Source organism: Acanthochromis polyacanthus, chromosome 21 (genome assembly GCF_021347895.1).
Source record: "Acanthochromis polyacanthus isolate Apoly-LR-REF ecotype Palm Island chromosome 21, KAUST_Apoly_ChrSc, whole genome shotgun sequence".
NCBI classification, from domain to species: Eukaryota; Metazoa; Chordata; class Actinopteri; family Pomacentridae; genus Acanthochromis; species Acanthochromis polyacanthus.
In genome coordinates, this window is record NC_067133.1 from 27378510 (window position 1) to 27402567 (window position 24058).

At 39.2% G+C, this 24058-nt stretch overlaps 2 protein-coding genes across 3 annotated transcripts; both read right to left on the reverse strand.

Annotated features, from left to right (window-relative positions):
* Positions 1-373: 373 nt before the first annotated feature.
* On the reverse strand, positions 374-6417 carry LOC127531689 (uncharacterized). Its single transcript, XM_051941521.1, has 10 exons — positions 6066-6417; positions 5681-5965; positions 4811-5104; positions 4405-4716; positions 2350-2634; positions 1920-2249; positions 1465-1782; positions 1100-1387; positions 775-923; positions 374-554 (listed from the first exon to the last, which is right to left on the reverse strand). Exons 1-10 carry the CDS (start codon positions 6415-6417, stop codon positions 546-548), a joined length of 2622 nt encoding a protein of 873 aa, XP_051797481.1. The 3' UTR covers positions 374-545.
* A 4727-nt stretch (positions 6418-11144) lies between these two features.
* LOC110971549 (uncharacterized) lies at positions 11145-23732 on the reverse strand. 2 transcript variants are annotated; one of them, XM_051941044.1, is made up of 14 exons: positions 23597-23732; positions 20668-20967; positions 20067-20384; positions 19644-19937; positions 19238-19549; positions 18853-19137; positions 18336-18629; positions 17930-18241; positions 17545-17829; positions 17028-17321; positions 14721-15068; positions 14309-14629; positions 12919-13055; positions 11145-11438 (listed from the first exon to the last, which is right to left on the reverse strand). In XM_051941044.1, exons 2-14 carry the CDS (start codon positions 20906-20908, stop codon positions 11430-11432), a joined length of 3450 nt encoding a protein of 1149 aa, XP_051797004.1. In that variant the 5' UTR covers positions 20909-20967; positions 23597-23732; the 3' UTR covers positions 11145-11429. The 2 variants fall into 2 exon arrangements, with proteins under 2 accessions (XP_051797004.1, XP_051797003.1); XM_051941043.1 differs by lacking the exons at positions 11145-11438; positions 12919-13055 and adding an exon at positions 13657-14175.
* Positions 23733-24058: the final 326 nt, after the last annotated feature.

Genomic DNA, 24058 nt, shown 5'->3' on the forward strand with positions numbered 1-24058 from the left:
GTTTGAAGGCTACATATTTTTGGATTTACCGTTGTTAATCCTGTTTGTTTCTTCAACAATAAGATCTTTAAATGACTGAATAGGTAGTATTTCACATGGAGGTGGCGCTACAGCCGCTGCACACGGAGCTTTATCTCACTCTAAAGGACAATCAGAGTAATGCTAGAGTGTTGAGTATATTCAGGAAGAATCCATACATTATATCATCTTCAAACAAATCATAATCAATGAGGCAAATTCTGACAACCTTTGTTTTGTTTGCCTTATTTCAATTTTTATGTATGTTTTTGCAACAACAATCAGTGTAGTGACACAAAATAGTCATTACGCAAAATTACAATTTTAATTCTTATATTTATTCATTTTTTATTTATTTTTGTTGCATTTTCTCTTACATACACAGTAAATGCAGAACTTAACCCCCCCAAAAAAAGGATATTATAAACCTATAACATAAAACATCATAATACAAGTCATTATGCTTTAAAAAAATAATTAAAAGTCGATATTTGGGTCGTAAAATGAGATCTTTCCTGTGGTCGTCATCATTTTGTCTAAAAGGGGAAAAAGAGAATGTGTCAGCATTAGTTGACAGTTTTGTGTCTAGTAAAAACATAAAAATATGATTATATTAATGTAATCCCAAATGATTATATTATTTTAGAATATTCTTAATATTAAGCTGTAGATATATAATAAAACCAAACGAGTGACATGATAAACTGGACAGGAAGATTATGTTAAAATTGCAGAATGACTAGTGCTGTATCTTACCTTAAATAAGGTCACTATGACACCATAGATGATGGAGAGGAGGAATAAAAGGCTGAAAATAAAAGCCATATACCAGCTTTCCACATCGGTACCGTCGTATATATCACCACGCAGGGCATCATCTAAGAAATCACAGTGTTCCAATGTGTCTGTGAAAGAAGTAAAATTCATCATTTATTACACTGACTTTGGTACACCGAGAGAGTAATTGTAAAGATTTGAATTTTTAAAAATGATGCAGTAACTAAATTGACTTTTTGCGCAAAATATGTTAACATTTCATGTGAAATCTTTAATGTGCAAGAGAATGTGGATGCTGTGGTACCTGGTTTGGATATATTCAGGGACAGGGTGGTGTTTACATGTGTCACCCTGCAGGTGAGGACCACTCCAGGTAAGGAATCGACTTGGGACAGACGTAGGTGGCTCTGGACACTGAACTTTCCATCTGGGCCTCTGTGGGGCTCGCTGGTATTGTAGTTCCACAGCTTTGTGTTATTATCACGCAACCAGGTGATGTTAATGGATGCTGGGCTGAAGCCAGAGACCAGGCACATGAGTTCATTGGAGCCCTCGAGCAAAAAGGCTGAAGGTTCGCTGTAGGCCGCTGAGGCTGCAGAAAAAGTCATACAAGTTAATTTTTTGGTGAATTTTATTAATTTGAGAAGAAAAAAAGAAAAATCAACTCACCAAACACATCATCCAGAGTGCTTTCAAACGCTGATTCAGATGACTCATGTCTGACAACACAAGAATATGTCGACCTTTTGTCCACACTCCTGGGTACATTCAGTCGGCTGCTCATTGAATAAGAGTTGCTCTGTTTGCGTTTCCAGGCGGGACTGTTGATGTAACGAGACGACGGGAGTGTCTGACCATCCTCCACCCAATACACTAGGATGTTAGATGGGGAAAATCCAGAAACCAGGCAAACCAGTGTGAGGACGTCAGACATGGACAGCTCAGATGCAGTTGGTTGCACTATTTTCACCGTTGGCGGAAACACGTCTGGAAGAACAGACAGAGAAGAAAACATGAAAAAAAAGTTCATATTATCCTACCATTTTGTCAAACAGCCATTATGAAGAATAATATTTTTGAAAGAGTGAGTTTCTGAATGGACAACTTTTATTTTTGAACATTACCTCTGCTTTTGCTGATATGGTCTTCATAGCCCTGTTTGGCACATTGATGCTTTCCTTCGCAAGAAACTTGTTTATATGCATGCCAGTCCTCTGCTGACACGTTGAGGAAGCTCTTTAAAGTCTCTGTCCCGTTGCTGTGACTCACCGGTGACTCCGTATGGACATTATGGGTTGAGTTTTTATTACCACCTACTTTCCAGGTGACAGAGAAATCTTTAAGACGAGGGCCGACCAGGAGACAGGTAACAGTCACCTGTGCCTTGTTTAGAAGCTGCTGTAGTGTTGGTCCCTGAACATAGACGCCAACTATCTCAGAGGATGTTGGTGTTACTGAGGAAAAAACACAACAGTAAAAGAACAAAAAATACTTATTTAATACAGTTAATCCACGCTTCTTGACATTTCATGATGGATTGCGTTGTTCTTTTACCTGAGCAAAAATTGATGTCCTTTTGGACTTTCTTGTTCATAGATCTGTCAGACACTTCACAACTGAAGACCTTCCCTGATTTCCACTCTGTCTGAGGGATCTGGAGTTGACTGGTTACTGCCACACGTCCATCTGCAGACATGCTGATATCATGAGTTGATGGAGATCTTGGCGGTGATTCAGAAACCCATTTAATTTGAGGGTTGAAGCCCCATCCAGAGCACAAGAGTGTCTGAGGTCCTGAATCTTCACTGGGAGCCAGAAGAAGTTCCACTGATGGGTCCACTGAAGAGAAATGAATCAGTGCATCAGTGAAACATTATCCTGATTTTAATCAGACACATAAAGTGTGAAACATCAGAGGCAGAAGAGTTTGTCCTCTCACCAAAAATATTGCCTGTGGAATCAGATTTAAAGCTTCTGATGAAGCCTTGATTCACTTTGCAAGTGAAACTTTTGTCTTTCCTCTGGTGACTCTGAGGGACAGTGAAGCGTCTGCTGACTGACTGGAGGCCTGGGCCTTCAGGAAGTTCTACATATTGTTTGTCAGAGATGTCGACATCATTGGCCTGAAAGGTGACGTAGAGGTCACGAGAGGAGAGATTTGTGATGTCACACTGGAGAACAGCACCGTCTCCCTTCAACAAATCTGGAAGAGATCTCCTGATCTCCACAGATGGAGTTGCAACTTCAGGCCCTGGATGATCACAGTAGAAAACACAACACAGTTCACACATAATATCTTTTGTGCACACAAGATTTGTGACTGTCAAGTCATATAGCTGCCCTACCTGCAACATTTACTGTCTTTTCAGTGGTTGAGAAACACTTATGTTCTGCTTTGCAGGTCACACGCCTCAGTTGCTTCCAGTCATTGGAGGAAACCCTCACATTACTGGTGATATGAGTTGTGTTTCTGTCCTCGCTCACAGTGTTATTCCTTGAGACTCTTCCATCCAACATCCAGGTGACCTTGGCATCAAAAACAGTGTGAACCAAACATGTGGCTGTCACTTCAGATGTTGACATTACAGTCTTGAAGTGGGGAGTCTCCACATGGATGGATGGAGGGGAGCTTGAATGAGCTGTCAGTGGAAAATACAAGAAACGAGAAAAATGAAGTGAGACCAAACCATCAGTAAACTCTGTTTATGTAAAGTGTATTGTCTTCTGTGTCACAGTACCACACTGACACTGTGCTTTAAAACTGCATTATTTGAAAGTTTGTGTCTTCAACCTGAATCAGATTATTATAGGAGTCACTGATGAAAACAACATGATGGAGAAATATTACTTTGGGTATCTACAAATGATTTTGTCCACTTATTGATAGAGTAGCCTGTACAGCATGCACATTCATTATACAGGTGAGTAACGGCACATCTGACCAAACCTAGAACTAAACGTCAGAGAGACGATGTTACTGAATGTGTGGGGAAAGTGAAATATCGAGCAAAGGAATGAAATCATTCTTTGATTAGATATACCATGAATAAAGGATTTACATTCACCAGGTGGACAGAAACACAATTTTAAGTAGCCTCCTTGTTGACATAAACTGACTAATATGACTTCAAATTCAAACAAAGTACCTTGTGGTTGAACAAGTGAATTTAACATTTTGAAAGAAGATGTTTATTTTTTTTTTTGCTGTTTTGTTGGAAATTTACCTGAGCAGAAATTGACTTCCTTTTGGACTTTTTTGTTCAGAGATCTGTCAGACACTTCACAAGTGAAGACCTTCCCTGATTTCCACTCTGTCTGAGGGATCTGGAGTTGACTGGTTACTGCCACACGTCCATCTGCAGACATGCTGATATCATGAGTTGATGGAGATCTTGGCGGTGATTCAGAAACCCATTTAATTTGAGGGTTGAAGCCCCATCCAGAGCACAAGAGTGTCTGAGGTCCTGAATCTTCACTGGGAGTCAGAAGAAGTTCCACTGATGGGTCCACTGAAGAGAAATGAATCATTGCATCAGTGAAACATTATCCTGATTTTAATCAGACACATAAAGTTTGAAACATCAGAGGCAGAAGAGTTTGTCCTCTCACCAAAAATATTGCCTGTGGAATCAGATTTAAAGCTTCTGATGAAGCCTTGATTCACTTTGCAGGTGAAACTTTTGTCTTTCCTCTGGTGACTCTGAGGGACAGTGAAGCGTCTGCTGACTGACTGGAGGCCTGGGCCTTCAGGAAGTTCTACATATTGTTTGTCAGAGATGTCGACATCATTGGCCTGAAAGGTGACGTAGAGGTCACGAGAGGAGAGATTTGTGATGTCACACTGGAGAACAGCACCGTCTCCCTTCAACAAATCTGGAAGAGATCTCCTGATCTCCACAGATGGAGTTGCAACATCAGGCCCTGGATGATCACAGTAGAAAACACAACACAGTTCACACATAATATCTTTTGTGCACACAAGATTTGTGACTGTCAAGTCATATAGCTGCCCTACCTGCAACATTTACTGTCTTTTCAGTGGTTGAGAAACACTTATGTTCTGCTTTGCAGGTCACACGCCTCAGTTGCTTCCAGTCATTGGAGGAAACCCTCACATTACTGGTGATATGAGTTGTGTTTCTGTCCTCGCTCACAGTGTTATTCCTTGAGACTCTTCCATCCAACATCCAGGTGACCTTGGCATCAAAAACAGTGTGAACCAAACATGTGGCTGTCACTTCAGATGTTGACATTACAGTCTTGAAGCTGGGAGTCTCCACATGGATGGATGGAGGGGAGCTTGAATGAGCTGTCAGTGGAAAATACAAGAAACGAGAACAATGGAGTGAGACCAAACATCAGTAAACTCTGTTTATGTAAAGTGTATTGTTATTCATGTTATCGTACTAAACTGACTATCAAGTAAAGGCATGATTTGAAAGTTTGTGTCTTCAACCTGAATCAGATTATTATAGGAGTCACTTATGACAACATCATGGAGAAGTATTACGTTGGATTTCTACACAGGCTTTTGTCCACTTATTGATAGAGTAGCCTGTACAGCATGCATATTCATTATACAGGTGAGTAACGGCACATCTGACCAAACCTAGAACTAAACGTCTGACAGACGATGTTACTGAATGTGTGGGGAAAGTGAAAAATCTAGCAAAGGAATGAAATCATTCTTTGATTAGCTGGACCATGAAGGATTTACATTCACCAGGTAGACAGAAACACAATTTTAAGTAGCCTCCCAGTTGACATAAACTGACTAATATGACTTCATATTCAAACTGAGTACCTTGTGGTTGAACAAGTGAATTTAATATTTTTGGAAGCAGATGTTTCTTTTGTTGTTGCTGCTGTTTTGTTGGAAATTTACCTGAACAGAAGCTGATGTCCTTTTGGACTTTCTTGTTCAGAGATCTGTCAGACACTTCACAAGTGAAGACCTTCCCTGATTTCCACTCTGTCTGAGGGATCTGGAGTTGACTGGTTACTGCCACACGTCCATCTGCAGACATGCTGATATCATGTGATGATGGAGATCTTTGCAGTGATTCAGAAACCCATTTAATTTGAGGGTTGAAGCCCAATGCGGAACACAAGAGTGTCTGAGGTCCTGAATCTTCACTGGGAGCCAGAAGAAGTTCCACTGATGGGTCCACTGAAGAGAGATGAATCAGTGCATCAGTGAAACATTATCCTGATTTTAATCAGACACATAAAGTTTGAAACATCAGAGGCAGAAGAGTTTGTCCTCTCACCAAAAATATTGCCTGTGGAATCAGATTTAAAGCTTCTGATGAAGCCTTGATTCACTTTGCAGGTGAAACTTTTGTCTTTCCTCTGGTGACTCTGAGGGACAGTGAAGCGTCTGCTGACTGACTGGAGGCCTGGGCCTTCAGGAAGTTCTACATATTGTTTGTCAGAGATGTCGACATCATTGGCCTGAAAGGTGACGTAGAGGTCACGAGAGGAGAGATTTGTGATGTCACACTGGAGAACAGCACCGTCTCCCTTCAACAAATCTGGAAGAGATCTCCTGATCTCCACAGATGGAGTTGCAACTTCAGGTCCTAGATGATCACAGTAGAAAACACAACACAGTTCATTCATTAGTATCCTTTGTGCACACAAGATTTGTGACCGTCAAGTCATATAGCTGCCCTACCTGCAACATTTACTGTCTTTTCAGTGGTTGAGAAGCACTTATGTTCTGTTTTGCAGGTCACACGCCTCAGTTGCTTCCAGTCATTGGAGGAAACCCTCACATTACTGGTGATATGAGTTGTGTTTCTGTCCTCGCTCACAGTGTTATTCCTTGAGACTCTTCCATCCAACATCCAGGTGACCTTGGCATCAAAAACAGTGTGAACCAAACATGTGGCTGTCACTTCAGATGTTGACATTACAGTCTTGAAGCTGGGAGTCTTCACATGGATGGATGGAGGGTAGCTTGAATGAGCTGTCCGTGGAAAATACAAGAAACGAGAACAATGGAGTGAGACCAAACATCAGTAAACTCTGTTTATGTAAAGTGTATTGTCTTCTGTGTCACAGTACCACACTGACACTGTGCTTTAAAACTGCATTATTTGAAAGTTTGTGTCTTCAACCTGAATCAGATTATTATAGGAGTCACTTACACATGTGGACAAAATTGTTGGTACCCCTCAGTTAAAGAGGGAAAAAACCACAATTCTCACTGAAATCACTTGAAACTCACAAAAGTAACAATAAATAAAAATTTATTGAAAATTAAATAATCAAAAACAGCCATTACTTTTGAATTGTTGATTAACATAATTATTTAAAAAAACAAACTAATGAAACAGGCCTGGACAAAAATGATGGTACCTCTATAAAAGATTGAAAACTATTTGACCAGAGTGACATGATTAACTCAGGTGTGTCATTTAATTGACATCACAGGTGTTTCCAAACTCATAATCAGTCAGTCTGCCTATTTAAAGGGAGACAAGTAGTCACCCTGCTGTTTGGTGAAAAGGTGTGTACCACACTGAACATGGACAACAGAAAGCGAAGGAGAGAATTGTCCCAGGACATCCGAAAAAAAATGATAGACAAACATCTTAAAGGTAAAGGCTATAAGACCATCTCTAAACAGCTTGAAGTTCCTGTGACAACAGTGGCTCATATTATTCAGAAGTTCAAGACCCACGGGACAGTAGCCAACCTCCCTGGACGTGGCCGCAAGAGGAAAATTGATGACAAATTGAAGAGACGGATCGTTGGAATTGTATCCAAAGAGCCCAGAGCAACCTCCAAAGAAATTAAAGGTGAACTCCAAGGCCAAGGTACATCAGTGTCAGATCGCACCATTCGTCGTTGTTTGAGCCAAAGTGGACTTCATGGGAGACGACCAAGGAGGACACCACTGCTGAAAAAAAACTCATAAAAAAGCGAGACTGGAATTTGCAAAAATGCATGTTGACAAGCCACAAAGCTTCTGGGAGAATGTCCTTTGGACAGATGAGACCAAACTGGAGCTTTTTGGTAAGGCACATCAACTCTATGTTCATAGACTCAAAAACCAAGCATACGAAGAAAAGAACACTGTCCCTACGGTGAAACATGGAGGAGGCTCAGTAATGTTTTGGGGCTGCTTTGCTGCATCTGGTACAGGGTGTCTTGAAAGTGTGCAAGGTACGATGAAATCTGAAGACTATCAAGGCATTCTGGAGAGAAATGTGCTGCCTAGTGTCAGAAAGCTTGGTCTCAGTCGCAGGTCATGGGTCTTCCAACAGGACAACGATCCAAAACACACAGCCAAAAACACCCAAGAATGGCTGAGAGAAAAGCGTTGGACTATTCTAAAGTGGCCTTCTATGAGCCCAGATCTGAATCCCATTGAACATATGTGGAAGGAGCTGAAACATGCCATTTGGAGAAGACACCCATCAAACCTGAGACAACTGGAGCTGTTTGCTCATGAGGAGTGGGCCAAAATACCTGTTGACAGCTGCAGAACGCTCATTGACAAATACAGAAATCGTTTAATTGCAGTGATTGCCTCAAAAGGTTGTGCAACAAAATATTAAGTTATGGGTACCATCATTTTTGTCCAGCCCTATTTCATTAGTTTGTTTTTTTAAATAATTATGTTAATCAACAATTCAAAAGTGATGGCTGATTTTGATTATTTAATTTTCAATAAATTTTTATTTATTTTTACTTTTGTGAGTTTCAAGTGATTTCAGTGAGAATTGTGGGTTTTTCCTTCTTTAACTGAGGGGTACCAACAATTTTGTCCACGTGTGTATGACAACATCATGGAGAAGTATTACGTTGGATTTCTACACCGGCTTTTGTCCACTTATTGATAGAGTAGCCTGTACAGCATGCACATTCATTATACAGGTGAGTAACGGCACATCTGACCAAACCTAGAACTAAACGTCCGACAGACGATGTTACTGAATGTGTGGGGAAAGTGAAAAATCTAGCAAAGGAATGAAATCATTCTTTGATTAGCTGGACCATGGAGGATTTACATTCACCAGGTGGACAGAAACACAATTTTAAGTAGCCTCCTTATTGACATAAACTGACTAATATGACTTCAAATTCAAACAAAGTACCTTGTGGTTGAACAAGTGAATTTAACATTTTGAAAGAAGATGTTTATTTTTTTTGCTGTTTTGTTGGAAATTTACCTGAGCAGAAATTGACTTCCTTTTGGACTTTCTTGTTCAGAGATCTGTCAGACACTTCACAAGTGAAGACCTTCCCTGATTTCCACTCTGTCTGAGGGATCTGGAGTTGACTGGTTACTGCCACACGTCCATCTGCAGACATGCTGATATCATGTGATGATGGAGATCTTTGCAGTGATTCAGAAACCCATTTAATTTGAGGGTTGAAGCCCCATCCAGAGCACAAGAGTGTCTGAGGTCCTGAATCTTCACTGGGAGCCAGAAGAAGTTCCACTGATGGGTCCACTGAAGAGAGATGAATCAGTGCATCAGTGAAACATTATCCTGATTTTAATCAGACACATAAAGTTTGAAACATCAGAGGCAGAAGAGTTTGTCCTCTCACCAAAAATATTGCCTGTGGAATCAGATTTAAAGCTTCTGATGAAACCTTGATTCACTTTGCAGGTGAAACTTTTGTCTTTCCTCTGGTGACTCTGAGGGACAGTGAAGCGTCTGCTGACTGACTGGAGGCCTGGGCCTTCAGGAAGTTCTACATATTGTTTGTCAGAGATGTCGACATCATTGGCCTGAAAGGTGACGTAGAGGTCACGAGAGGAGAGATTTGTGATGTCACACTGGAGAACAGCACCGTCTCCCTTCAACAAATCTGGAAGAGATCTCCTGATCTCCACAGATGGAGTTGCAACTTCAGGTCCTGGATGATCACAGTAGAAAACACAACACAGTTCATTCATTAGTATCCTTTGTGTACACAAGATGTGTGATTTAAAGTCATATAGTTGTCCTACCTGCAACATTTACTGTCTTTTCAGTGGTTGAGAAACACTTATGTTCTGCTTTGCAGGTCACACGCCTCAGTTGCTTCCACCGATTGGAGGAAACCCTCACATTACTGGTGATATGAGTTGTGTTTCTGTCCTCGCTCACTGTGCTGCTACTTGAGACTGTTCCGTTCAACATCCAGGTGACCTTGGCATCAAAAACAGTGTGAACCAAACATGTGGCTGTCACCTCAGATGTTGTCATTACAGTCTTGAAGCCGGGAGTCTCCACATGGATGGATGGAGGGGAGCTTGAATGAGCTGGAGGAAAACGATGTCAGTCCTTACATGTTAATCTGATCCAGTCTGCTAAATATATTTTAAAATCTCGTTTTAATTTTAATGCATTTAACTCCATTGTGCCATGAGACAGAAGCTGTTCATACTTACTTTGACAAATACTTAATGTTTTGCTGAATTCCTTTCCTTTGTGTGTGGACTTGCATGTGAAACTTGAGCTTTTCTTCCATTCTTCTATATTAGGCTCAATCTCGCTACTCAAAGTGAAGGTTTTCTCGCCTTCCTCCACACTCTGTAGCTTCCTTGAGACAGGTCTAATGTTGATACGTTGGCTGTCCCGTTGCCACTCGACGCTCACTTCGTCTGGAAAGAAGCCACTCAGGGTGCAGATGAGATGAACTTGTGAGTTCCCAACTTCACCTTCCCAAACTGAGTGCAGCGAGATTTTTGGTGGGACAATCCGTGGAGCTGAGATAGAGCAGAGATTATTTCGTCTTTCTGAATGTTAGATGTCAACATTTAAAAAAGAAACAACATACAAACTATGTTGATCTCAGTTATACATACCTTCAGAATCTGGTAGGTAATCAACCATTTACTCTCAAGTCTAAGTGCAGTGTGTTTGTATTTAGGCTAGGTGGCAGAGTTGTCTACTTGTTTGTATTGCAGAGTTGCAGAGTCAGGTGGAGATGTGGCTCAAAGGTCTGTTGCACAGATGTTGAGCATGATAGGGCAGAGTGATCAGGACCAGCAGCAAGGGAAAGCATTGAGTAACACCCAGGTCTCAAAAAAGTACCAAAATACAGAAGTGAAACGATGCAATGAGCAACGGAGCGTCACAGACACCAGGTGTGAGGTGTGGTTAGGCCAGTAAGAGAAACAGAGCACACATTTAAATATCTCATATCACTTTAGATACGTTATCTCATGACTTTGCCGAAGGTTTTAGTTCTCAAGCTTCGTAATAATAGACTCAGAAAGTAACCGACTGTAAAATGTCCCAATTTACATATTGAGTTGAACACGGGCTGTTGACTCCAGGTGCTGGGGGGTGTGATGAACATAACAGCATGTTAAACAGTAAAAAAGACAAAATGTTCAATAAAATCATGAATATATTTGTACAAATTCTGCATTAAACTTGTACAGGTCAGCAGTTTCAAAATAATGCAAGTCAGAAAAAAGTTGAAGGAAGAACATCAGCATAAACTTCATTTGAACACATATTTTCAAAAAGACATAAACTTTCTGTGATCAAAATGAGAGGAAAAAAGATATACGTGATTACTTACATGGCATTATGAGTATATATGAAAAATGTGTGAAAAATACTTTACAAAATACTTTTTTTTGCTTTACAGAAAGTTCCCCTCATATTCTCCTTGTTTCATTTGACCTATAAAGAAGAACAAGATAAAAAGAAATGCAATGAAAACATTCTAAACTCTACACTTTGCCACCACTTAAATGAGTTCGATTTCTTGTTTTTTTCACATTACAGTACAACAACACTGCTTTTTCACAAATTGTCATTGTTTTGTTCAGATGACAGGCAAAAAAAATGGAAGAATATACGGCACAACCAATATTTTACAAGTGGCTGGTTTGGTTCTAATCTGTTAAATCATCTTTTAGCTTACTGATCTTATTAGAAACAGTACTTTGGAATAATATTGTAAATGCAATAGTAGCATTACCTGCAAAGTATTACTACATTCACTAGTGTGGTACCAAAATTTGAAATACATAAAAATAACACAGCTGATTTATCCGTCTTAAAGATAAATTGTATAGAAATGTCACCTATTTGGGCATTAAATTGCGTGAACATATTTTTTTTCTTTTTTATATAACTGACATGTCTAGAAATTAGATGATTTTAGAATTAGAATAAAACGACATAAAAGATTGTGCTCACATGCGATAGGTGTAGAGAATATTTTAATTGCTGGTTAAATTGGTTAAAAACTATTTGTAACTGCAGTAAGATGTTGTGAAAAAGGATCATTTCACTGGTGTTACCATGTTTTTTTCAGAGTCAAATAAAGAAATACATTTAAAAACAAAATTTAAAAAACAAATTCTATGGAAAATAACTCAGCGTTTCAGTTTTGTTTTGTTTTGGGGGTTTTTTTCCAGAAAGTCAGAGATTATCTGTAAATTGAGAACCCAGCAGTTACTTCAAGCGAGATGCTGACACGTATCATCTATCTTTTTTAAAAAGTACTGTTTTCACACAGTATTTTTCTACTTTCTAAAAATACAATACACATTTACATAAAGTGACAATTATCCCTAATTAAATTAGTATTTCCGTCTGTAAATGTTTATCCCAATACTATCAATTTAAGGGTGTTTATTTCATATTTTTCATAATTTCTGAAAAAACTATATCCAACTACTATATCCAACCATTCCTCTCTGCTTTTCTACAGAAAATCACCATCATATTTCTGCTGTATTTTGTTTAGTTTTATTTAATTGCACACACAAATTGACATAAAATGACAATGATTATCTGTCATGATAAATGTAGCTTTCTATAAAGGTTCATGAACATAATTTTTGTTACTTGTGAATAACTGATACTGCAAATTGTCAGTGAAGTGTCTTAATTCAGGTGAAATCTGTAAAATTAAGCTGTCACTGTAGAACTTTTAGGTCCATCAGGGTTTTAATGGTGTTGGAACATAATATTTTATTTTAATTAAAAGCAGATAGTGAAAATGTAAATAAATGTATTGTGTCTGCACTATATTTGAATTAGGACAATTTTCTCTAATTTTAAAGTTTTTTTCTCTTTTAAAAAATGTATCTACTCTGTTCTGGTTGAGTTAAACCAGATCTGTACACATCATACATAAATGGATCATTACCTTGATAGCAGTGGCTCCAATGGTGAAGAGCAGAGTGATGAGGAAGAGGAGGATGAAGGTGAGGGCTGTCTTGGGCATGGCGTCTTCTTCTGCCTCCATGGCTGCGTTCCATTCATTGTTAATTTCAAACATGAGCTCTGGATGTGGTGCACAGTAATTATTCGGTTAATGCTTGCAACAGTCCACATCTAACTTTGAGCAATGGCATGTCAGAGAGCATCCTGTTAAGTTTAATCATATATTTTATATCTCTGAGGTGAGAGTGAATTTTATCCATCAGTCAGCGTGTCAGGAGATATTCACAAAAACGTGGCTCGATAGTTTTGCAAGTAATTTTAAAAAAATTCCTACAGTCACCCTGACTTGCTCTTGAAAGACCCCATCATTAGTGTTGCGTGCACGACTTGGCTTGTGAATCACTGCATTCATTGTTTGACCACAGAGCAGAACAATTGTCTGTGCAAGACCCAGTGGAGGAAACACAGTCGCACAAAGACAAGTCACAGAAGCAGTGTTAATGTGCTCTCTGCAAACAAATTAAACAACTTATCTCATTCAACTGCTGCCTAAAGTTAGCACGGTGATTCACCTCTACAGAATATGATGGTGAAAAATGCTGATATCTACTCCTAAGTCGTGTTGCATTAGAACGGCACTGTGACTGTACACTCACAACACACATGTAGCTGTCAACAGACATCAAATAAAGACATGAATTACATGTGACAAACAACAACAGAGTTGCAAAGTTTTTTTTTTATTTTGATTTTGAATCTGCATTAAAAACACACAAACACAACATCATATCACAAACAACACACAGTAAACAACAAAGAACAGGAGACACTGCGACATGACATAACATCTACTGGGCCTTGCACGTTTCGGGGACGTTCATGTTGAGGTTGACCAGGTTGGTTTTGTCACCTGTTCTGTATCCAATGGACCTGACAATGGTTTTGGTTGTGTTGCCCAGGGATTCGTGGTAAACTACACAGCTATACACCGCATCAGGCTTTGCCCACTGCTCGAGGGTGAGGGTTAAGTGGCCATAAGCAGAATAGGATCCGTTGCTTTCTACTGAGCTTGTGGTATTGAACTCAAAATCTGAGTTTGCTTCCTCGTCATCAACAAGCCAAGACACGAAAACGTCTTTAGGGTAGAAGTCTTTCACATAGCAAGTCAGGGTCACCATTTCTTTTCTAGTTTGTTCTACAGGAGGCAGCATAAACACCGAAGGACGCTGAGGTTTTGCTCCTGCAAGCATGAGAGAACAATTAGATCTCATCCACACATGAAAGTGGCTAAAGTATCAGAGAAAATCTGAGCCACGAAAAAATACACAAAGAAAAATGCATTTGATTAGACAGTTACTGAGTAGTTTTCTTACCAATATTCCTCTCATAGGTTTTTGTCAGGGTGTCATACCAGTCTTCACTTTCAACAATGCAGTGGCGCTTTTTCCCCTCGGCCCATTCATCATATGTGATTTCAAGTGGAAGGCTGAATGTGCCTTTCTTTCCTTTAGTTGGGACCTTAAATGCTCCAGCCATGTCAGTTTTATTCTCATCCTGCCACAGTATTTTCCCAACTGTTCCCCTGTGTACCTGGACTTGACATATTACAGTTCCTTTTCTTCTGAGAAACATGTCCTCGACTGTGGGGGGTAAGATATTTACATCCACATCTGCTTCCTTACATCCCACATTGCCTGCATGAAGAAATAATGAACAATCACTGAGCAAAAGGAGTTGATAAACCATGCAAACAGAAATTAATTCACATGTTAACAATTTACTCACCCGTTGGTAGTTCGTCTTTGTAGGTCACAGAAGCATTCTTAAATACTTCAATATTGTTCTCCCCTTTCCCCTTAAACACACATGTGAATGTTGTCCCAGGATTCCACTCTGTGGCCTGTACTGAGAGAAAACTTGAGGCACTGTACAAGGTGTTACCATTGCTGTCTCGTCTTTGTCCTGGAAGTGCTGTGATCTCGTCTTTTTTGCCAGTGACTTCATTTCCGTCTTTCAACCATTTGATCTCATAACTTTCTGGTGAAAAATCTTTGGCAACGCAGGAGAAGGAAAGTTCGTCTTCCTCATCAGAGGACGAACACACTTTAACAGTTGGCAGCTGATAAACCGGTGCTGAAAAACAAACACATACACAAATATATGTATGCAGAAGCAGGGAATAATATATATATGCAGAAGCTGAGGTGAATAGGGAGCTATAATCGCTATAATAATAATTTACTATAAACGTACAATAAACATGCGTTTATGTTTGTTCTGCACCTGAACTCTTCTAATTATTACTAAAGTCTGCATCAAGAGTCCAAAGGAAATTTTATGGTCACAAAATTACAGTACAGCAGATCTTTAATGCTCACTTCTGCATATACATTGACTGGCAAGCAAACACAGACTATTAATTCTGTTAATTATCAACGTACAGCGAAAGTGGAGGCAAGCAAAGAACACGGAGGACTAGAATTAAGCAACAAAAGAGAATCAAACAGCGAAACAAACCACAGCAGTCTTTTCTTAGACAGCTGCAGAGGACACAGTACATTAGTGAAGAATTAATGATGAGCAAGCTTTAACCTTTCCATTCCACCTCACTGTGGCTTTTTCACAAGGCCTAATATGAATTTAGGAATGTGTCAGCTGCTATTTAATTCTGTGAAAGTTGAATTTGCTGCTTTGTTTTGGATCATGGGCTAAAGTATATTCATGTCAATAAACTGTTAAACAAGTTATTGTTGTCTTTAATATGTTCATTTGATAACAAAAGCAACTCGGGATAAATTTGTATATATTATTATTAGTTAATTTAGAAGGTAGTGTCTACAGATACGGACCCGTACCCCTAGCCTGTGGCCTACGGATACGGCACTTTCCCTTCTCATAAATATTAATGAGCCGGCTGATGAACGCGCTTCGTGATTGGCTGGTAATCCGACGGACATGAATATCGGCAACGCTGATGAAGGCGCTTCCGTGATTCGAGATGAATCTGCGTGCGGAGCCTGTCATGTCAGTCATCTTTGTGTATTAACAGTGTATTAAAGTCCATTCATTCCATATCAAGTTCCAATAAAGTTACAAGAAATATTTTACAATCAGTGTGCTGGGGTCATCGTTGTCTGTGGAAAAGTCCAACATCACTATCTGACTTTTACACGGACAGCGATTTGGGGGTTGAAATCAGCACTACTATTAAAAATAGCAAAACTTTTTATTCACGTGACCCTGTTCTAATAAAGCACAAACGGCAAACAAAACAAATGGCGGAACTAACAGCCAGCAAACTACAAGTATTTTTTTACCTTCAAAAGTAGCGACAGACTATTACAAAAAACCCTGACGTATTTTCTACGTCTGGCAACACAGACACTGCACGTTAGTCACTTTAATGTTAGCGGACTCTGTTGAATGGCTAATTTACATCACCACAAACAAATCTCACAATATCACAGTAAATCGAGTTTGTGTTTTTTTTAATTCATGCCGAATGAAAGAGCTGCTCCTCACCATTCACGCGTGTTTGTTTCATATTCGACATCCTTAATTTTATCTTGTAAATTAGCGTCCGAAATTAAATGGGAACATTTGCAATGGAGTTCGTCAGCCGCTTCCACCACTGAACGCGGTAAACTAATTAATAGGAACTGGACTTCAAACAATTTAGACACGGCGTCTAAAAGTGTAAAAACTACATTGTCTAAAGTGTGAGAGGAGACGGTGTATTTTTGGTTAAATTATACAATGTTCGCCGTCAAAGTCATTCATATAAACTGCCTGTAATGTGCAGCAATAACCGGCGCCAGCTCTTCAGTGACCTTAACGGGTCCGTACCTCTAGTACAGATGCTACAGGTACGGGTCCGTACCTCTAGCATCAACCAATTTAGAAATTTAAATGTAGTCAAGTCTGTGTAAAAAAAAAACAAGTAATATTGATTTACTTTTTGTAGACATATTGCAGTTAGATATGCAGTTAAAGTTTATATTCTTTTCAGAAGAAGAAGTGACTACACGTTGCCTCTTAGAATTCATTAGCTGTAGTTAATCTATTTACTCCATATCAAAATCTAAAAATTACCTGCAATATTTACTGTCTTCTCAGTGGTTGAGAAACACTTATGTTCTGCTTTGCAGGTCACACGCCTCAGTTGCTTCCAGTCATTGGAGGAAACCCTCACATTACTGGTGATATGAGTTGTGTTTCTGTCCTCGCTCACAGTGTTATTCCTTGAGACTCTTCCATCCAACATCCAGGTGACCTTGGCATCAAAAACAGTGTGAACCAAACATGTGGCTGTCACCTCAGATGTTGACATTACAGTCTTGAAGCTGGGAGTCTCCACATGGATGGATGGAGGGGAGCTTGAATGAGCTGGAGGAAAACGATGTTAGTCCTTAAATGTTAATCTGATCCAATACCATGATTAAAGGATTTATATCCAAAAGGTGGATAGAAATGAAATTTTAAGTAGCCTCCTAGCTGACATAAACTGATTAATATGACTTCAAATTCAAACAGAGTACCTTGTGGTTGAACAAGGAAATTAAAACTTTTAGAAGCAGATGTTTGTTTTGTTGTTTTGTTGGAAATTTACCTGAGCAGAAGCTGATGTCCTTTTGGACTTTCTTGTTCAGAGATCTGTCAGACACTTCACAAGTGAAGACCTTCCCTGATTTCCACTCTGTCTGAGGGATCTGGAGTTGACTGGTTACTGCCACACGTCCATCTGCAGACATGCTGATATCATGAGTTGATGGAGATCTTTGCAGTGATTCAGAAACCCATTTAATTTGAGGGTTGAAGCCCCATCCAGAGCACAAGAGTGTCTGAGGTCCTGAATCTTCACTGGGAGCCAGAAGAAGTTCCACTGATGGGTCCACTGAAGAGAGATGAATCAGTGCATCAGTGAAACATTATCCTGATTTTAATCAGACACATAAAGTTTGAAACATCAGAGGCAGAAGAGTTTGTCCTCTCACCAAAAATATTGCCTGTGGAATCAGATTTAAAGCTTCTGATGAAACCTTGATTCACTTTGCAGGTGAAACTTTTGTCTTTTCTCTGGTGACTCTGAGGGACAGTGAAGCGTCTGCTGACTGACTGGAGGCCTGGGCCTTCAGGAAGTTCTACATATTGTTTGTCAGAGATGTCGACATCATTGGCCTGAAAGGTGACGTAGAGGTCACGAGAGGAGAGATTTGTGATGTCACACTGGAGAACAGCACCGTCTCCCTTCAACAAATCTGGAAGAGATCTCCTGATCTCCACAGATGGAGTTGCAACTTCGGGTCCTGGATGATCACAGCAGTAAACACAACACAGTTCATTCATTAGTATCCTTTGTGTACACAAGATGTGTGATTTAAAGTCATATAGTTGTCCTACCTGCAACATTTACTGTCTTTTCAGTGGTTGAGAAACACTTATGTTCTGCTTTGCAGGTCACATGCCTCAGTTGCTTCCAGTCATTGGAGGAAACCCTCACATTACTGGTGATATGAGTTGTGTTTCTGTCCTCGCTCACTGTGTTGCTACTTGAGACGCTTCCATCCAACATCCAGGTGACCTTGGCATCAAAAACAGTGTGAACCAAACATGTGGCTGTCACTTCAGATGTTGTCATTACAGTCTTGAAGCTGGGAGTCTCCACATGGATGGATGGAGGGGAGCTTGAATGAGCTGGAGGAAAACGATGTTAGTCCTTACATGTTAATCTGATCCAATACCATGAATAAAGGATTTATATCCAAAAGGTGGATAGAAATGAAATTTTAAGTAGCCTCCTAGCTGACATAAACTGATTAATATGACTTCAAATTCAAACAGAGTACCTTGTGGTTGAACAAGGAAATTAAAACTTTTAGAAGCAGATGTTTGTTTTGTTGTTTTGTTGGAAATTTACCTGAGCAGAAGCTGATGTCCTTTTGGACTTTCTTGTTCAGAGATCTGTCAGACACTTCACAACTGAAGACCTTCCCTGATTTCCACTCTGTCTGAGGGATCTGGAGTTGACTGGTTACTGCCACACGTCCATCTGCAGACATGCTGATATCATGAGTTGATGGAGATCTTGGCTGTGATTCAGAAACCCATTTAATTTGAGGGTTGAAGCCCCATCCAGAACACAAGAGTGTCTGAGGTCCTGAATCTTCACTGGGAGCCAGAAGAAGTTCCACTGATGGGTCCACTGAAGAGAGATGAATCAGTGCATCAGTGAAACATTATCCTGATTTTAATCAGACACATAAAGTTTGAAACGTCAGAGGCAGAAGAGTTTGTCCTCTCACCAAAAATATTGCCTGTGGAATCAGATTTAAAGCTTCTGATGAAGCCTTGATTCACTTTGCAGGTGAAACTTTTGTCTTTCCTCTGGTGACTCTGAGGGACAGTGAAGCGTCTGCTGACTGACTGGAGGCCTGGGCCTTCAGGAAGTTCTACATATTGTTTGTCAGAGATGTCGACATCATTGGCCTGAAAGGTGACGTAGAGGTCACGAGAGGAGAGATTTGTGATGTCACACTGGAGAACAGCACCGTCTCCCTTCAACAAATCTGGAAGAGATCTCCTGATCTCCACAGATGGAGTTGCAACTTCAGGCCCTGGATGATCACAGCAGTAAACACAACACAGTTTATTCATTAGTAGCCTTTGTTTACACAAGATGTGTGATTTAAAGTCATATAGTTGTCCTACCTGCAACATTTACTGTCTTTTCAGTGTTTAAGAAACACTTATGTTCTGCCTTGCAGGTCACACGCCTCAGTTGCTTCCACCGATTGGAGGAAACCCTCACATTACTGGTGATATGAGTTGTGTTTCTGTCCTCGCTCACTGTGTTGCTACTTGAGACTCTTCCATCCAACATCCAGGTGACCTTGGCATCAAAAACAGTGTGAACCAAACATGTGGCTGTCACCTCAAATGTTGACATTACAGTCTTGAAGCTGGGAGTCTCCACATGGATGGATGGAGGGGAGCTTGAATGAGCTGGAGGAAAACGATGTCAGTCCTTACATGTTAGTCTGATCCAGTCTGCTAAATATATTTTAAAGTCTAGTTTTAATTTCAATGCATTTAACTGCATTGTGCCGTGAGACAGAAGCTGTTCATACTTACTTTGACAAATACTTAATGTTTTGCTGAATTCCTTTCCTTTGTGTGTGGACTTGCATGTGAAACTTGAGCCTTTCTTCCATTCTTCTATATTAGGCTCAATCTCGCTACTCAAAGTGAAGGTTTTCTCGCCTTCCTCCACACTCTGCAGCTTCCTTGAGACAGGTCTAATGTTGATACGTTGGCTGTCCCGTTGCCACTCGACGCTCACTTCGTCTGGAAAGAAGCCACTCAGGGTGCAGATGAGATGAACTTGTGAGTTCCCAACTTCACCTTCCCAAACTGAGTGCAGCGAGATTTTTGGTGGGACAATCTGTGGAGCTGAGATAGAGCAGAGATTATTTCGTCTTTCTGAATGGTGGATGTGAACATTAAAAAAAAAACTATTAAAATCTAAAAATTACATAGACTAATGCTTATATGTTTGACATACTAAATCTTGCATTCAGTTATTTTTTAAATAAATTACATCATTTTGAAAAAAATTAAAAATCCTGCAATTTGTGTGATTTTAAAATATGTGACCAAGTCTGTCTTGTAAAACCTTTCAGAACTGAAATCAGCTACTAAAAAGTATTAATTCATGACATAGCATAGGGCTTACTTTGTGGCTTCACGATAGGAGCCTCTGCGTTCCCAGCAGCGTGAGTCACCAAGCATTTGACCGTTTCACTTTGGTTCCAGTCCTGTTTTCTCACTTGGATTTGACTGACTCCCGAGTACAAGTTGTTTTTCTGCACTGGAGGATACTGGATGAAGTTGGTCAAGGCCGCGTTGTTTTTGGTCCATGAGAAAGTCAGTGAGGAGGGAGTGAAGCCGGTGGCCAGGCAGCCAAGTGTGATCATTTCTGTATCTTCGGCACCACATTGTATCAGAGGAAACACGGTTGGCGCCGTTGAAGTGGCTGAGAAAAGGAACACAAGCATAAAATGACAGGATTAAAACAGAATTAAAATAATGTAACACACTTTTTTTCTCTCCAAGAATTAGTTAAACAGAAGCTACTTTAAGAGATTTGAGTGTAACAAAACATGACAGACATCACTTTTAAAAAGTTGATTTCACAAACGCATCTTTTCATCAGCCTCTTTCAGTAACATTATTTGTTGTAGTATTTTAGTTATTCTACATACAAACCAAAACATACTTCACTAAATGCACAATTCACACAACAAACATTTGTTTGAAAATGGATGAAGAAAAAAGTCCAAGAACAAAGCCCGACATAACAGACATCACCTTTAAAAAGTTGATTTCACAAACACGTCTTTATATCAGCCTCCTTCCATAGTATTATTTCTTCAAGTATTTTAGTTACTCTATATACAAACTAGTTAAATATTTTACTAAAAACACAATTCACACAACAACCATTTGCTTAGAAAACTGTATGAAGAAAAATGTAAAGTCCACATTAACAAAATTTAGGACATTTTTTTTACAAAGCAAATACTCATTTTCATTCAATATGAGAATGAATGTTTTTCTTGCTTGATTAAAATAGAATTAAAAGAATGTAACACACATTTTTGCAAAGGATTAGTTAAAGAGAAGCCACTTGAAGAGATTCAAGTGTAACAAAGTCCAACAGGACAGACATCACCTTTAAAAAGTGAATTTTACAAACACATCTTTACATGAGCCTCCTTCAATAATATTATTTGTTGTAGTATTTTAGTCATTCTGTACACACATTAGTAGAATATTTTAATAAAAGCACAATTCACACAACAACCATTGGTTTGAAACTGGATGAAGAAAAATGTAAAGTCCACATTAACAGAGTTGAAGACATTTTCTTACAAAAAATATTAATTTCTATTCAATGTAATTGGTCACGTATGAGAATGAATGTTTTTCTTACCTGATGTTACAGTTATAGTTGTACCTTTTCCCCAGTAGTCAAAAGCACCGTAGCACAGTGATGAATCTACTTAGGTGTTAGTATAAAAAGCCTAATCTACTGCTGTCTACTAGCCAACATGAAAAAGTCTCCTTTAACATTTAAATAATCCCTCTGTGTTGTAAAAACCTCTTCAGTGACTCACAACACGCCTCACTATGAGAATATTACATTTTAGAATAAAGACATTGACTTTTGAAACCAACTTGACATAAAAGATGACCTTCTAAAATCTTAAACATACCATAAAGCCGATTTTATAAGATGCAATTCTTACCTGATGACACCGTTACCGTAGTTCCTTTTCCCCAGTAGTCGAAAGCCCAGTTATCACAGTTAAACGAGTCTATTCACACTTGTCACAAAAACCCAACACTGACACATCCTGATCCTTTTTTTGGTTTGGAAGAATTTTAAATCAATCTAAAATAAAAACCTATTTCTGGAGTTATGTTTCAACAGAATTAAACAGTCACAAGGTCTGAATTTTTACTGAATTTGATGTCAAGTTACCAATTACTGTTGACTGTTTTAACACTGCCAAATGGTTATGACCACATGAAAAATGACAATTATGTAATTTAGTGATGTAATTGCAAATTTCTTCCTCTGTTTAGATGGAATAAAAGTTCATACCTGAGGTGACGGTGACTGTTGTTCCTTTTCCCCAGTAGTCAAAAGCGTAGTCACAGTGTTAGAAATTATTACCCACCGTGTACAAAAACCTGCTCCCACATTCAGACACTTACCACCATGGTTATTTCATCATAATCTAACCTCTGCTATATTTTTCTCGGCTTTTACAAAATCAGAAACTCAGAAAATTGAACTAAACATGATTTTCACCATCAGACTTTAAGCTGGGACTGCAGATTATAATACGTTTGACAATCCAGAAATTAAAGAACTGCACAATTTCACATTTATATGTCTTTAAAAAAATGAAAAAAATCAGAATATACACATATGGAGTGGAAAAATTATATTGACTTACCTGATGTTACTGTAACCGTTGTTCCTTTTCCCCAGTAGTCAAAAGCATCGTCACAGTGTAACAAGTCAGTACATTCAACATACAAAAACCTTAAAGATGCCGCTGATTCACTGACGTCTAAATATGCCACCTTAAAAACGTCAATTAATACATTTTCAATTAGGAGTGAAGACGAAGAGCTTGTTTTACCTGATGTGACAGTCACCGTTGTTCCTTTTCCCCAGTAGTCAAAAGCAGCGTCACAGTGCAACATATCAACACATCCAACATACAAAAACCTTAAAGATGCCTAAATATGTTGCATAAAGCAAAGTAAATCATATATTTCCAACATGAGGGCGTAAAAGCTTTGTTTTTACCTGATGTGACAGTAACCGTTGTTCCTTTCCCCCAGTAGTCAAAGTCGTCACAGTGACAGACTTCAATCACACTTCAGTACAAAAAGTGTTTTTCTCATCCTGTTAATCATTCTATTTATTCAACAACTATTTTAATCTAACTTAAATATACCCAGATTTTAGGGGTTTTCTTGCTGCAGATTCCCCCCAAATGTGTGTAAAAAATGAAATATATTTCATGATAACTCAGAAAAATGTTGAATTTTCTTCACTGTAGATATTTTAAAATTTCACTTACCAGAAGTTACGGTGACTTGTGTTCCTTTCCCCCAGTAGTCAAAGTAGCTGTCACAGTGACAAATTACAACCTGACTCTAATACAAATACGTATACTGCTTAAACTAAGAGAAGCTACAGGTTTCACTGACAAAGCAGTTCCCACTACGCTACGTAATACCAATTTCCCCGGAGATATTCTCTTCCTGTGGTTACATTAAACTAAACTGGTGCCAACAGTTGGTGAACACTTCCTCTTTATCAGATCCAATTCCTGCAGCATGAAGCTTACACAACCAATATAGAGTAGATTCAGCTGATACTGCGCTGCACGGCTGCTTTAAGGAGGAAAAGTAAAGATTTAGTAGGATTTAGGTTTGCTTCTCATCAGCTGTTAGTTGTGCTCGCTGGCCAGTTTCACCCTTTGAGTGCTCTCGAGGCCTCAACCAGAAGTCAACTAATTCACTTTGAAAACTCCAACAGC